This window comes from Phacochoerus africanus, chromosome 10 (assembly GCF_016906955.1).
Source record: "Phacochoerus africanus isolate WHEZ1 chromosome 10, ROS_Pafr_v1, whole genome shotgun sequence".
Taxonomy (NCBI): Eukaryota; Metazoa; Chordata; class Mammalia; order Artiodactyla; family Suidae; genus Phacochoerus; species Phacochoerus africanus.
Window position 1 is genome coordinate 122,126,452 of NC_062553.1, and position 14,729 is coordinate 122,141,180.

The following is a 14,729-nucleotide window of genomic DNA, read 5'->3' on the forward strand; positions in this document are numbered from 1 at the left end:
AGCTGTAGCCTCCAGCCCACGCCACAGCCACAGCAACACGGGACCCGAGCCACGTCCGCAACCTACACCACAGCTCATGGCAACCCAGATCCTCAACCCACTCAACCCTGGCGAGGCCAGGGATTGAACCCGCAACCTCATGGTTCCTAGTCGGATTTGTTAACCACTGAGCCATGACGGGAACTCCCATACATGGTTTTTCAGGCTTGAATATCCTATCAACTCTCTAATAATATGAAAATAACTAGCTTTCATTAGCAGACAGTGCTGGTATCTTAGATATTTCAATTAGGTATGCTTAGAAAAACAAAGGAAATAATTCTGTAAAAATAACAGTGGAAGTGCTATGATCTAATATCAGTATATTCTGTCCAAGGTAAAGGATAGTTATGAGAGGTCATGTAATGGAACCAGAAGCCTGGGTTATTTTTTGGCTTTTGCTACTTAATTGTAATTTGTCCTTGGCCAAGTTACTTAAGCTCTTTGTGTTAAGTTTCCTTATCTAAAATATACTAGGAAAAACTTTAGTCTAATATATTGAAACCAGTGTTTCTTTTTCAAAATACTCTTAGATCCTGGACCTTAGTTTAATTCTCTGATTACTCTTAAATCTCAAAATGTCATTCTTGCCCTAAAATTATATTTTTTGTATATACTATTTCTTTGTTTCAGAAAAATATTGCATCTATTAGAGGGCCAGAATAACACCTCCAATCTTCCCTAGATGCACAAAACCTTTTTCACATATGAATAAACATTACTTGATATATGAAATTTGATTTCTTTCTGGCTAGATTATTATTGATAGAAGACAAATTTGAAGAAGGAAATTTATTCTATAATTTTAATAAGTCAAATTTATTTGATGACCTATTTTAGTAATTATTGAGTCAATCCAACCTGTATTTATTAGAATAAAAATCTAGATTGAATTTAAGAAAACATGTTTTGTAAAAATATAAATTTACATATAAATTAAAGATATAGTTGTTAATATTCAAGAGGATTCAACAGTTTAATTTGAATTGAATTGTGATAGTGATTTTTTTGAAATCTCTGTCTTGAATTTGAAAGAAGAGCTAGAAATAGGGTATCAAAGCTCAGTAGCTGAGGGCTTTATTTTCTCGTTTTTTCCTGCAAGGAAAAAAAGAATCCCACAGATTCCTCACAGAATATTATGAAGCTGATACTGTAGTAATGTTAATTCAAATATTATTCAAGTTTCTGATAATTCTCTGTATTTCTTTAGCTGCTTTTTAAAAAATTATTTCTTTCTATTTCTTTTTCTTTTTTTTTTTTTATGGCCACACGCATGGCATATGGAAGTTCCCGAGCTAGGAGTTGAATCAGAGCTGCAGATGCAGGCCTACACCACAGCCACGAGATCCAAGCAGCATCTGTGACCTATGCTGCAGCTGTGGCAACAATGGATCCTTAACCTACTGAGAAAGACCAGGAATCAAACCTGCATCCTCATGGACACTATGTTGGGATCTTAACTTGCTGAGCTGTAATGGGAACTCCTGCTTTTTGACGTAATACTATATGTGAGCTCAGTTTCCAGATGTGAATTTTAATAGAAAATTGAGAAAATAATCTAACAGATGGTTAATTATTGTGATTTTCCCCTGAACTCTCGAAATAATAGCTGCTGAAGTTATTTTATATAGCTGAGGTATAGAAACAATCCTGAGATTAAGAGTTGTATAAGACTCTAGCTGACAAATGATAATTTTTGGCTATATTTAATCTGTAAAGAGGAAATTCTATATATAAATTATTTTGTATAACATTTTAATTATGAGATTTCACTTCTTTCTCTCACTTTCTTTTAGAAGAGCCCAAGTAACCATTGGAAATCTACTTTTCAGAAGTGGATTTCACAAGCAAAGTTTGTGGTTGGAATTATGACACTGACATATTTGCTAATGATAACGTGCTGTGAACTACCTGTGTGCTGCCACACCAGAATGCAGCCCATTAGTGTCTGAACTGTGCCCTTTGGGACTTTACATTTTTCAAATTCTAGTTCCCTAATTAATTATGGAAAAGACAGGGGGGAAAGTTGCATAGCCCCTTATTCATTTAGTTCATTGTCAGCGAGAGTGGCAGTTAGTAATTCTTCTTCAAGTCCTATTGTAGCATTCACTTAAAATAATGCAGCTCCATGCTGAGTTTGCTTCAATTAAGTCATATTTTACCTGCTAATGATTTTCCAAGTTGACAGTGACCTTGAAAATGGTATTGTCTACACTTCTTGGTGTAAGGAGAGTGTGATTTAGAAGTTAAGGTGCATCAATTTATTCTTTTTTTTTTTCGGCCTATATTTTTAAAAGGCTTTTAAATTAAATTTCTGATTGAACATTTACCTGAGAACTACAGAGGTTAGTGAGTCAAGTAGATCACATGGTTTAAATGAAATGCATCTTAGTGTATGCACAGGAAAAGGATTTTGCTGAGGTCTTCAATGATATGTGTGTATGTATAATCTTTCCTTCTACTGGTTTCTCTTAAAAAGTTGTTAAACAGTTGACCCACAAAATCACAACCGTGTAAATTAACCTGAAGAAAATTTCTTTGACATGATTCTACAAACAGTCCTAAAGTGCTGCGTTAAAATAATAAATATAAAACTGTAACACTGTAGTTTTTAGGCTATAAAAACATGATGTAAAAGATGTGTCAAAATCCTCTGTTTTAAAATACTAGTTTTTACTGATCAATATATTAGATATGCTTCTGCCTGAAATATATGAAATATATGACATATTATGGCTATATTATATTAGGACAGAGTTCTACATTTGTGTATTTCACTGCTTATTATGCCTAAAATCTTCCCAATTGGGAAATTTGGCTTCATTTCTAAGTGAAAATAAACCTCAATACAAATGAGAAAATTTTCTCTTTCTACCATCAAAACTGTATACGAACTTTAAAGTCCTTGGGTCTTTTAGGTAATCCTATATAAAAGATGGTATAGAACATTTGTCTTAGCAGAAGCAAGTGTCGTATGGCTCGCTGTTCTTGCCCTGAAGCTCCGTGGGGTGCATCTGTCTTTGAAGTTGCCACTGACCCAAAGGAACAGGCTGCCTTTCAGCTGCTCTAGTGGATGCCATGGTTTCTTCCAGGATGCCTCTACTACCATCTGCTACTCTGCTGAACTTGTCAGGCTGTGCTATTTTTCTGTGCTGTTCTGTTAGGAGTTACAGTATTTGTCTCTGCACCCTCAGACCCAAGGCCTTTGGATGGTCTGACTGCCTTATTTCCTTTTGTGTTACCCTTCAGAAGTGCTAAAGCAGTGTATACTCTATGTGTTATAGAGATCGGTGGGGTAGCTCTTTCAATTTTTATTCACAGCTCTCTTCCTTTTAGAACTGACAAGGGACTGGGCTTGGGAATCATGTATCAGCTAGACAATCTTTCTGATTTTGATTTGGTCCTTTACAGTCTTATACCTTCCTAGTGAAGAGGGGAAAATATCCCTCTGTTCTTTGTGTTGCAGTTCATCAGAAGGGGTCAGCATATCAATAAGCTAAGCACACTGAGACCACTTGCAGTGCTGGAAATATTCCTTGTGGAAATAAGATTTAATCATTTTTAAAAAATTTTTATGTTTTCTTTTTATAGCTGCTCCTGCAGCATATGGAAGTTATGCTCCTGGGCTAGGAGTTAAGTCAGAGCTGCAGCTGCCAACCTATGCCACAGCCATAGCAACACTGGATCCCAGTCACCTCTGTGACCTACATGGCAGCTTGTGGCAACACCAGATCCTTAACCCACTCTGTGAGGCCAGGGATTGAACAGATACGATGTTAGGTTAAGAACTGAGTTCCCACTGAGTCACAATGAGAACTCCCATTTTAATTTATGTAACATGTCTTTTCAGGCTTCATTGGATTGTGGGTACTCAAGAGAGTCACAACTATGTTAGTAAGTCAAATATATGTGTGTGGTCTCCTGCCGATGAGGAGGACCTCCAGCCTTCCGCAAAGTTCCTCTTCCCAGGGGCTTCTGGAAGGGCTCTATCAGTCATGCTACCAAACAAGTTTGTTTCCAGTGAGACAGCTTCTGCTCCCCCAGGCATTTCAAGTCTCTTGCCAGCTGGTACTCTCTGCTGGCCATTTCCATAGTGAACTGCATTGCAGCTAAAGCTGCACGATGAGCTGAGGTGAAGTGGGGGCGATTATGCCCTTCTCTCTTTGTTTTCTATTCTGTTAGAGCAGTCTAAAAGTAGCACAATTCTCACCAGTGTTTTAATGACACAGGTCTTTTAGATTTTTATCATAACCCCTTTGCACTTTATAGCACACAGGCAAACATCCAGTGGGTGCTGTCTGTTAGAAGGCAAATTCAGACAACAGAAGAGACTCGGTGGTTAGCATTGCCACACTTTTGACAGTATGATCCCCACTAGGTGTGGGTCATCATGATTAGCTGCTTCCCATTGGATTAGTTTTCACGTTCACTTTCTGGTTGATTTGCCCTAGTAGTTCACTGGGTGCTCCAAAATATGTCTGAATCTTATTTGGATATAGCTGGTAACTCCCCATTTCTCTCCTCTCAGCTCCAACATCCTCTACCACCTTAAGCAAGAAGAAACCAGGGGATTTACTCAAATCAATCCAGGGGAAGCCTTTAGGAAAATTGGAATTCAATTTATCTCGGAGACTGCAGCTATGGAAAAAGAATCCACAAAGGACCCATTTCACTTTGCAGAAACCTCAAATTTCTGTCCAAGATTGTGTTGGCCTATGTTTAATTCTTTAAGATCAGATGGTTGTCGAAAGGAAAGTTTAGTTTTATTGTGTTTGCACCTTATAATGTTTGAAGGCTTATTGTTAGCGGTAAGTTCTAGGAAGCAGAAGACATTTTGACACAGTAGGGAATTTTAGTGGTCAGTTTATTTTGGGGTTTTGTTGTGATATTGCAAATTTTCCTGGAGTGGTGCCTCTCTAGAAAGTCTGTCCTTGTTTGGGGCCAGGGCCAGTGCTTCCAATTTATTTCCAACCACCCATGGCAAGAATAGAGTGGGTTTTAGCATTTTTTCATCACTTCATGTAATGGCACCAGTGGAAATAAATCTTTAAGATTATTCTCAGTTTTGAGAATCACTCCCTGCTTTCTGCCTGTAAGTCCGTCCTTACCTCCAGTCTCTTATCTTTCTGGGGAGGTTCAGCTGAAATTCTTTTCACATACATTGAGTTCTTTTCCTGGTTCTAGTCTCTTCTGTGCTGTATTTTCCAGAAATTCCTCAAGTTTCAGAATGTGAATGATACCTTCTCTTAGTTGCTAGCACTGATAATGTGTGTCTATTTTATGCACTTTTGAAATTCTGGTAGGAATGGGACAGATGTGGCTTGATTCTCTAAACTGAAATTCTACTTTCTAATCTCTAATTGCTATTTATTTCACTGATATTGTTTAGAATGGTAATTGAGAGAGATTGTTTCCACTGTTTTAGAGTAGTACTGGTTATACTGTTGTATGTAGTTAAACCATACGTTTATGTTATGGGGATTTTATTATATATATCTATATATGTATACACATAATAAATAATCCATGTCTATTTAAAACTGTGTTTTTATAAATATGAATTAAAATAAATAGATTAGTACTTACATCTTACTATTAATTTTAAAATGATTGCTCACTTTACAATGAGTTAGGTCAACACAGGAGAATTCCTATAAGAGAAGCTAATGTTCTTGTTTTATATTTTATTAGTTTCTAATGAAACCAGGTAGCCTAACTTCTCTGAAATGAATTTGGTAGTGGGTCATGATTTTTATTAAAGTGGATGTGAAGGAAGATGACTGTTGATTTCTCATGTCACAAATGATTTCTTTGGCATTAAAGAACTGATCCTGACCTCAAGCATTGACAATAAAGTGAACTGAGGATAGTGTTTAGTTTTTCTCATATATTTGTTACTTTTTGAAAACTTTACATGAATATTTTACAGTTTTAAATAATACCAGGTAATTAGAAGTTATCTAATATCTGTTGGTGATATTTGAATTTTACTTTAATTTCTTAAAATTAATTTCTAATTAAGTCATTTTTGCTAGGTTTTTTCCATTCCCTAAATCATGCAATTCTGCCCTCCCTCCCCTTTTTAAATGACGAGGAGGTAATTTTCATCGCCCTTAAGGTTTCAGATTGCTGATTGTATTGCCAAGAGCAAAGCTGTTCCTACTGGTTGAGGATATGCTAAACTAGAGGTACTCCTCCAGGAATCCTGTTGACTCAAGAATGGAATGGGGCACAGCAGTGATAACTTAGCTTGAGATGTGTCAAGGAAGACTTTAGCATTTACCAGTGGGACCTTCTTGACTAAGGCTGTCCTTGCTTTAGATTTTAGTAAATTAAACATTGTTTCATGACTTATTTAAACTGTATCTTATCTTCACTTTTTTTTTTTTTTTAAAGGATTTTTCAAATGTAACTTTGAAATACAAGGGGATACATTTTGGCAACTCTTTGGGAAGACTAGAGTTACCTATAAAGTTAGGGCCTGGTCCTGGACAGTATGATATAATCCAGTAAGTAAAAATAATAATTATACTACTACTAATAACAATAATAATATACTTTTACTATAGTTCCCCCCGCCCTTTTTTTTGGCTGCACCTGTGGCACACGGAAGCTCCCAGGCTAGGGGTTGAATCTAACTACGCCACAGCTGCAGCAACACCAGATCCTTAACCCACTCTACTGGGCCAGGGATCGAATTGGCACCTCCACAGAGACAAGCTGGATCATTAACCCACTGTACCAAAATGGGAACTCCAGTATAACTTTACTATAGTTCTTGACTATATTCTAATAATTTGGAACTAGTTTATGCTGTTATGAAACAGAAAATCAGTATGGAAACTTAAAGAAATGTTACATTTTAGAGTAAACTATATGAAAATGACTGCTTTTCTATGAACCAGATCCTATGTTGCTTGTTTTATACGTATTACCTCATTCAATCTTCACAAGTCTCTGTGTAGTTACTATTGTTATACTTATTTTATTAGTGAAAAATGCAAGGATCAGAGAGAATAACTTACCATTTAATATCATGTAGCTGTTAAGTGGCAGAGCTTGACATTAACTCAGGCCTTTTCCATTATACAGCCCATGTATCTAAGTACTAAATTATACTGTCTTTAATTATAACATAGACAAAAGATTAGAGAAAATATAAGAGAATGTGACCCAGGATTATGCATCTTGTTCCTGGATCAGTGTCCATTCTTCTGGTTACATGATGGACTGAGAAGGCATTCTCAGTATGAGCCAGAGCCATAACACTAGGTTGGAGGTAATCTTTGTGAGGTTTAACTAGGAAATATATTTTTGGTAAAATAACTCTTTCTGTCTTTATTTTCGCTTATCTTACAGTAAGGTCTTAGATGTGAGTCCATGGAAGGCAAAACTGAGTAACAAATACCATTGCTCTCAGAATCCATCACTCCTTTCATGATTTAATTTTTAACAGGATCCAGCTTGTCAGTCTGATCCTTTCTCTCCAAGTATGTTTTCTCAAAGGAAGTCCCATGGTGATGATCTATGCAGTTAATTTGCTAAACAGATTCAGACACATCCGGATACTAGCAGTGGACATAACTTAGGCCCTTGCTTAAACTCCCCTTGCTACTACACTTTCATTGAACAAATATTGCTTGGATTCTTATGTGTTTGTACTAAACTTAGTAACTGAGAATAACAACTGATCCTTATTTTGGGGAATTTATATCTATCCTAACTGTTTGTGCTTTCATTTTTTCACACTCCTAATATGGCAGATACACTGTGTATTTTTATTTTTTTAGTAGTTACACCAGAAGTTTAACATGTATATATAGCTTAATGGGATCCAAATTTAATCTTTGTTATTCTTCCAAATAAACAAAGTCTCTGTTTTATGAACTCTCCTCATCCCCTTGGCATAATGCTTTTGTTATTCAATATTTTACTCTTATCCTTTTCTTTTTCCAGTTTGTCTGGTTTGCTTATCTGTCTGTCTGTCTCTGTCTATTTTCCTACCTATCCACCTGCCTGTCAATTTTATTGAGGTTTAATCAACATAAAGCAAAATTAGCCCCTTTTAAGGTATGTAGTTCTATGATGATTATTTGTCAACCATTTCACCATACGCCTGAGTACCTCAGGCATAACCAGTACTGTCTAATTATGTCTCCCTAATTTTGCTTGAGTTTTTTCCTAATGGTTCTTTTTATCTCTCCAGCCCTGTCCCATTCCCATTTTCCTCCTGTTTTTAAATGTTACTTTCTCTTTGATCTTTCATTATTTCCCTTGTTTCTTTTCTTCTGGTTGTATTTTCATTTTTGCTTGTAGGAATGTGTCTGTATAACTGCATTATAAACTGCTTCAGATATTTCAGCATTTCCATAATTTGTCTGTTCTTTGGTTTTGCTGCCTTCACTGTATTTTTTATTTGAACGTGTCTTGGTTCCTTCTGGCAGTTGATATTTTATACCTTTTTTTTAAAAAAAATTTTGTCTTATTGATTGTGTTGCAGTTATTCTGGGAGATTTGATATGGTATAAAAATGGAGATAATTGGCTACTCCAAATGGAAAGATGAGCATCTAGGTTACTTTCTTTTTTTTTTTTTTTTGTCTTTTTAGCTATTTCTTGGGCCACTCCCGTGGCATATGGAGGTTCCCAGGCTAGGGGTCGAATTGGAGCTGCAGTCTCCGGCCTACGCCAGAGCCACAGCAACGCGGGATCCGAGCCACGTCTGCAACCTACACCACAGCTCACGGCAACGCCGGATCGTTAACCCACTGAGCAAGGGCAGGGACTGAACCCGCAACCTCATGGTTCCTAGTCGGACTCGTTGACCACTGCGCCACGATGGGAACTCCTAGGTTTCTTTTTGAGAAAGCACATACCAAAATGATATGTGACACTTTTGATATCCCAAATATTAATTTTTTATAAAGGTGTTTGAGGTTTTGAAAATAAATTTATTTGTTGAATTTTTGCAAAAAATAAAAGTCAACATTTGACAGTGAACTGAGATGTTATATGCATATTTAAATCAGAGTAATGTCTAAACAAAAATAATAGCAATTACATACCAAACATTTATTTTTATGCTTTTCTATTGTCTGTTTTTAATATGCTTATATTCAGTATAGTTTATTGGAAACATTTAATGTAGCATTTTTTTTTCAAAATCCTGTTTAAGAATTAGAAAAAAATAGTGTTATAATTATGTATAGCCTACTTAAGTATAATTCTTAATAATAGTTAACAGTTATAATGTAATTACTGTGGGCTATGTATGGCGCTAAACACTTCACATGTATTATTCACTGTAATTATTACAGCCTTGAGAATTGGTTATTATTATTTCCAATTACAGGTGAAGGATCCTATCTGAAGTTTAGAGAGGTTAGGTGATTTGTATAAGGTCACACAGCTAGTAGGTAATGATGTTAGAATTCACATCAGGCTGTCTGACTCCAGAGCTTGGGCTATTACTCATTGTTTTCTTATTCTTTACTTAATTTTGTAAATTTTAATGAATATAAGCTTCCCATTCATTTTCAAAGATCTTTCTTTATGCCCTTTCCCTGATTATTTTATGATATAGATTTAATTGCATATCATAGCAATGACTGTTTTCCCCTTATTTTAGTTAATAGTTGAAATACCAAGTGATTTGAAAGTTTAGAGACATTTAATGGTAAATAAAAGACACAGGAAACTCTTTTTGGTGGCTTTTTATATAAACTCATGACATAAATCTCATACTTTATTTTCTTTTTGGAGTCATTACCAGAATAGATATATTATAACTCTAAGAGTTGGAATATGCAGAGCTAACCAACATAAATGCATATACTTGACAAAATTTAGGTTACATTGGCCTAACATACTCAGATGATCCTATAATTGAGTATTTTTTAAAACAGGAAATGTTGGTATAAAAATGTTCTCATAGCTTATATGAAGACTTACATACTTGAAATTGAGAATAAATTCTTTCTGACTTTTCTGAAGGAAAAAGACAACACATTATGAAAACATTAACATCAAGAAAGATCAACAGCCAAATTATTACTCAAATCTCCCACGATTTTATGAAGTAATAATATTGCAGGAGGAAAAAAAGGTAAGTTGAAAATAGCTATTTTCTCTACTTTCTAGATTTTAAAATCATTGAATCTTGTTATCACAAGGTTAGTTAGCTCTACTATGCCTGGTAGGTATTTGTCAGTGAATATAGTGAAAAGAATTGAGAAACTGTATTTAAAATCTCCTTCAAGTGATCATTATCTCTGCTTGAACACTTCTTGTGAGAAAGAACTCAATACTCCAGAGGTTTCTTGTTTCAGTAGTGGGCAACTCTGTTCCTTACAATTTCCTTCTTAAACTGACCTAAATTTACCTGCTTGCTGTCTATTCTCCCTTTTTTCTATGACTTCTTTTCAATCTCCTGTTAAATTTTTTCTAGTAAGGATAAATATTCTAAATATTTCTCACTATTCTTGTTATTTAACTTCACAAACACTTATTTTCCTTTGAAATTATTTAGGGATCTTCAGTTTTTGAATCATTCTCTTTTCAAAAATAGTATGATATATTGGAGTTCCCATCGTGGCTCGGTGGTTAAGGAATCTGACTAGGAACCATGAGGTTGCGGTTTCAATCCCTGGCCTTGCTCAGTGGGTTAAGGATCCGGCATTGCCATGAACTGTGGTGTAGGTTGCAGACCCTGGCTCGGATCCCGCGTTGCTGTGGCTGTGGTGTAGGCCAGTGGCTACAGGTCTGATTAGACCCCTAGCCTGGGAACCTCCATATGCTGCGGGAGCGGCCCTAGAAAAGACAAAAAAAAAAAGACAAAAAAAAAAAGAAAAAATAGTATGATATTGAACTAAGAATAATGTTCTTAGTGTAGTCTGATTAGTATATAGTAAGATTTTTATCCTCATTGTCCTAGGAATTGTGTATTTATTACATAAAACCCTAGGGAGTTCCTATAGTGACTCAGTGGTTAATGAATCCGACTAGGAACCATGAGCTTGAGGGTTCGATCCTTGGCCTCGCTCAGTGGGTTAAGGATCCGGTGTTGCCATGAGCTGTGGTGTAGGTTGCAGATACGGCTCAGATCCCGCGTTGCTGTGGCTCTGGCATAGGCCGGAGGCTACAGCTCCGATTTGAACTCTAGCCTGGGAACCTCCATATGCCGTGGGAGCAGCCCAAGAAATGGCAAAAAGACAAAAATAAATAAACAAATAAAGAAAGAAAGAAAACCCTAAATGGCATTAAATATTTTTTGTAGCTACCTTTTAGTTTAATCATTTGAAACTTGTAAGCAAACAAAACAAAACAAAACAAAAAAACCCCAAACCAAAACCCCCCAAAACATTGGATTTTTCTACTCTGGTATAATATTATACTTAAAAAACTTGAAGATTATAGGATAAATGTTTCAAAATGGATCCATTTAAAGTAAGTATAAACAATTCAGTTGCAAGATCAATGAATATTTCAGTAAGAATTTTCAATGCACTTGGTTTCCTTGGTCTTTCCCTAAATATCAATCAACAATGAAAAATGTTGCTTATAGAAATGTTAGAAAAAGGCACAATACCAGAGTGCTGTAATAAATATGTTTCATAGAATAACAATTATCAATCCCAAACAAGTAAAAAGGTGTTTATTTAGAATCATGAGTAATTTTGGTCTGTAATTTTCTTGTAATGTACTTGGTTTTAGTGTCAGGATAATGCTGGCCTCATAGAATGAGTTAGGAAGTATTCCCTCTGCTTATACCCTCTGAAAGAGATTATAGAGAATTGATATACTTTTTTCATTAGATGTTTGCTGGATTTGGTAGTGAATCCATCTGGGTCTGTTTTGTTTGTTTGTTTGTTTTGTTTTGGAAGCTTATTCATTATTGATTTGATTTCTGTGATAGATATAATCCTATTCAGATCATCTATTTCTCCTTGATTGGCAGATTGAATCTTTTAAGGAACTGGTCCATTTCATCTAGGTTATCAAATTTATGGGCATACGGTTGTTCATACTATTCCTTTATTATTTTAATGTTTATAGGATTTGTAGTGATGCCTCCTCCTTCATTTCTGATATTAACAATTTGTGCCCTCTCTCGTTTTTCTTAATTTGCCTGGCTAGAGATTTATACATTATATCAATCTTTTCTAAGAACCAGCTTTTGGTTTTGTTGATTTTCTCTATTTCTTATTTTTGATTTCATGATTTTTTTTAACTCTAATTCATTTTATTTCTTTCCTTCTGCTTATTTTGGATTTAATTTGCTCTTTTAAATTTTTTTCCAAAGGTGTAAATTTAGATGTTCATATTATTTTAGTGCTATAAATTTCTCCCTAAGAGCTGCTTTTCCTATATCCTGCAAATACTGATTAGTTTTCTATCTTTTTTTCACTTAGTTCAAAATATTTTAAAATTTCTTTCGAGGAGTTCCCGTCGTGGCGCAGTGGTTAACGAATCCGACTAGGAACCATGAGGTTGCGGGTTCGATCCCTGCCCCTTGCTCAGTGGGTTAACGATCCAGCGTTGCCGTGAGCTGTGGTGTAGGTTGCAGACGTGGCTCGGATCCCGCGTTGCTGTGGCTCTGGCGTAGGCCAGTGGCTGCAGCTCCGATTGGACCCCTGGCCTGGGAATCTCCATATGCCACGGGAGCGGCCCAAGAAATAGCAAAAAGACCAAAAAAAAAATTTTCTTTCGAGATTTATTCTTTGATCTATGTGTTATTTAAAAATGTGTTGGTTAATCTCCATGTATTTTGTGATTTTCCAGTTATCTTTCTGTTATTGATTTCTAGTTTAATTCCATAAAGGTCCGAGAGCAGACATTGTATGATTTCTAGTTAAATCTGTGAGGGTGTATTTATGGCTAAGAATGTGGTCTGTCTTGAGAAATGGTCTACATGAGCTGGAGAAGACTGTGCATTCTGCTGTTCTTGGATGAAGTACCCATAGATGTCAAGTTGATTGGTGGCATTCCTGAGTTGAAGCTTGTCCTTATGGATTTTATGCCCACTGATCTATTTCTGAGAGAGGGGTGGTGAAGTCTCCAACTGGGATATTGGATTTATCTCTACTTGCAGTTCTATCAATTTTTGCCTCGTTTGGCTAATGCTCTGTTGTTAGGTATATGCATATACATTAAGAATTGTTATGTCTTAGAGAACTGACTCCTTTACCTTCTTTGTCCTTGATAACTATTCTTGCTTTAAAGTCTATTCTACATGAGCTGGAGAATTAATGTAGCTGCTCTTGCTGTCTATTGATTAGTGTTGTCATGATATATTTTTCCTATTCATTTACTTTAAATTTATATGTGTTTTTATAATTAAAGTGGAATTCTTATAGGCAGCAAAGCTTACTATGCAAGTATTGTGAGATCTTTGATCCACTCTGACAACCTCTTCATTTGTGCATTTAGACCATTGACATTAATGATTATTGATATAGTTGGATTAATATCTACCATATTTATTACTGTTTTCTATTTGATGCCCTTGTTTTTGGTTCTTATTTTTGTTGTGCCTTTTTTTTTTCTCTTTGGTGGCTTTAACTGAGCATTTTATAGGATTCCTTTTCTCTCCTTTCTGAGCATATAGCTACACTTCTTTCTTTTTTAAAAGACTTTTTAAGTGTTTTTCCTAGAGTTTGCAGTATGTATTTAGAGCTAATTCTTCCACTTTCAAATAATACTATACCACTTAATGAGTAAGGTAAATACCCTGTATTAAAAACATAATCCTAATTCTCCCTTTGCATTGCTTATATCATTGTTATCATTCATTTCACTTATAAGTACACAAAAACATATTCACATATATATTGTGTGTGTGTATCTCTCTCTCTATATATATATACATGATATAAATGTAAGCATTAGTAATTGAATACATTGCTGCTGTTATTGTTTTGAGCATACTGTTATCTATTAGATCCATTAAAAGTAAGAAAAATAAAAATTTTTATTTTACACTTACTTATTCCTGCTTTGATGCTCTCCCTTAATGTAGATCTGAATTTTGGAATTATTTTCCTTCTTTTTTTTTTCCCCTTTATTTAGGGCCACACTTGTCGCGAGACATGTTTTTATAACATTTTCTTAGCCTCTTTGCTGAAAACTCCATCTTGTCCTTCTTTACTTTATCCCGTCTTCTTGCCTTACTTTATCCCATCTTCCTGCTTGGAAAAAGCCACAGTGCTGGTAAATGACTTAAGCTTAAGAACAAAGACCTAAAGGCATAAATGACTTAAGCTTAAGAACTGTTATGTGCCTAGAGGTCAGAGTAAGAGCTTAACCAGCTAAGTGGCTTTTAAAATAGTAAAAGAACTTATAAAATAGTAAACAAACCCTATATCATCCACCCATAGCTACTCCTCAGTTGATCTCATCTAAAGAGCACAATAAAAGCAGTGTGGTTTCTCGAGGCAGGGCTCTTGGTCCCTGAGACCTTGAGTCCCCTGGTTCCCACCTTTACTTAAGATAAATGTCTCTTTGTCTTGTTTTATGTTAACTCTTTTCCTTAAGTTCCACAGCACCCGTTCTTCAGCCCCATCCTGCTGAGCTGGTCTCAGTACACACCTGTGGCATATGGAGGTTCCCAGGCTAGGGGATTGAATCAGAGCTGCAGCTGCCAGCCTATACCATAGCCACACCAACATCACATGAGATCTAAGCTGCGTCTGC

General features: G+C 35.7%; 1 protein-coding gene across 1 annotated transcript in view; it reads left to right on the top strand.

The window, feature by feature from the left end:
* Positions 1–14,729, top strand: part of STPG2 (sperm tail PG-rich repeat containing 2) — a 334,050-nt gene that overhangs the window by 24,645 nt on the left and 294,676 nt on the right. Inside the window, exons 5-6 of the mRNA XM_047798146.1 lie at positions 6,436–6,548; positions 10,032–10,143. Of these exons, the coding sequence (XP_047654102.1) occupies positions 6,436–6,548; positions 10,032–10,143 (225 nt within the window). The remainder of the gene's footprint in view (positions 1–6,435; positions 6,549–10,031; positions 10,144–14,729) is intronic.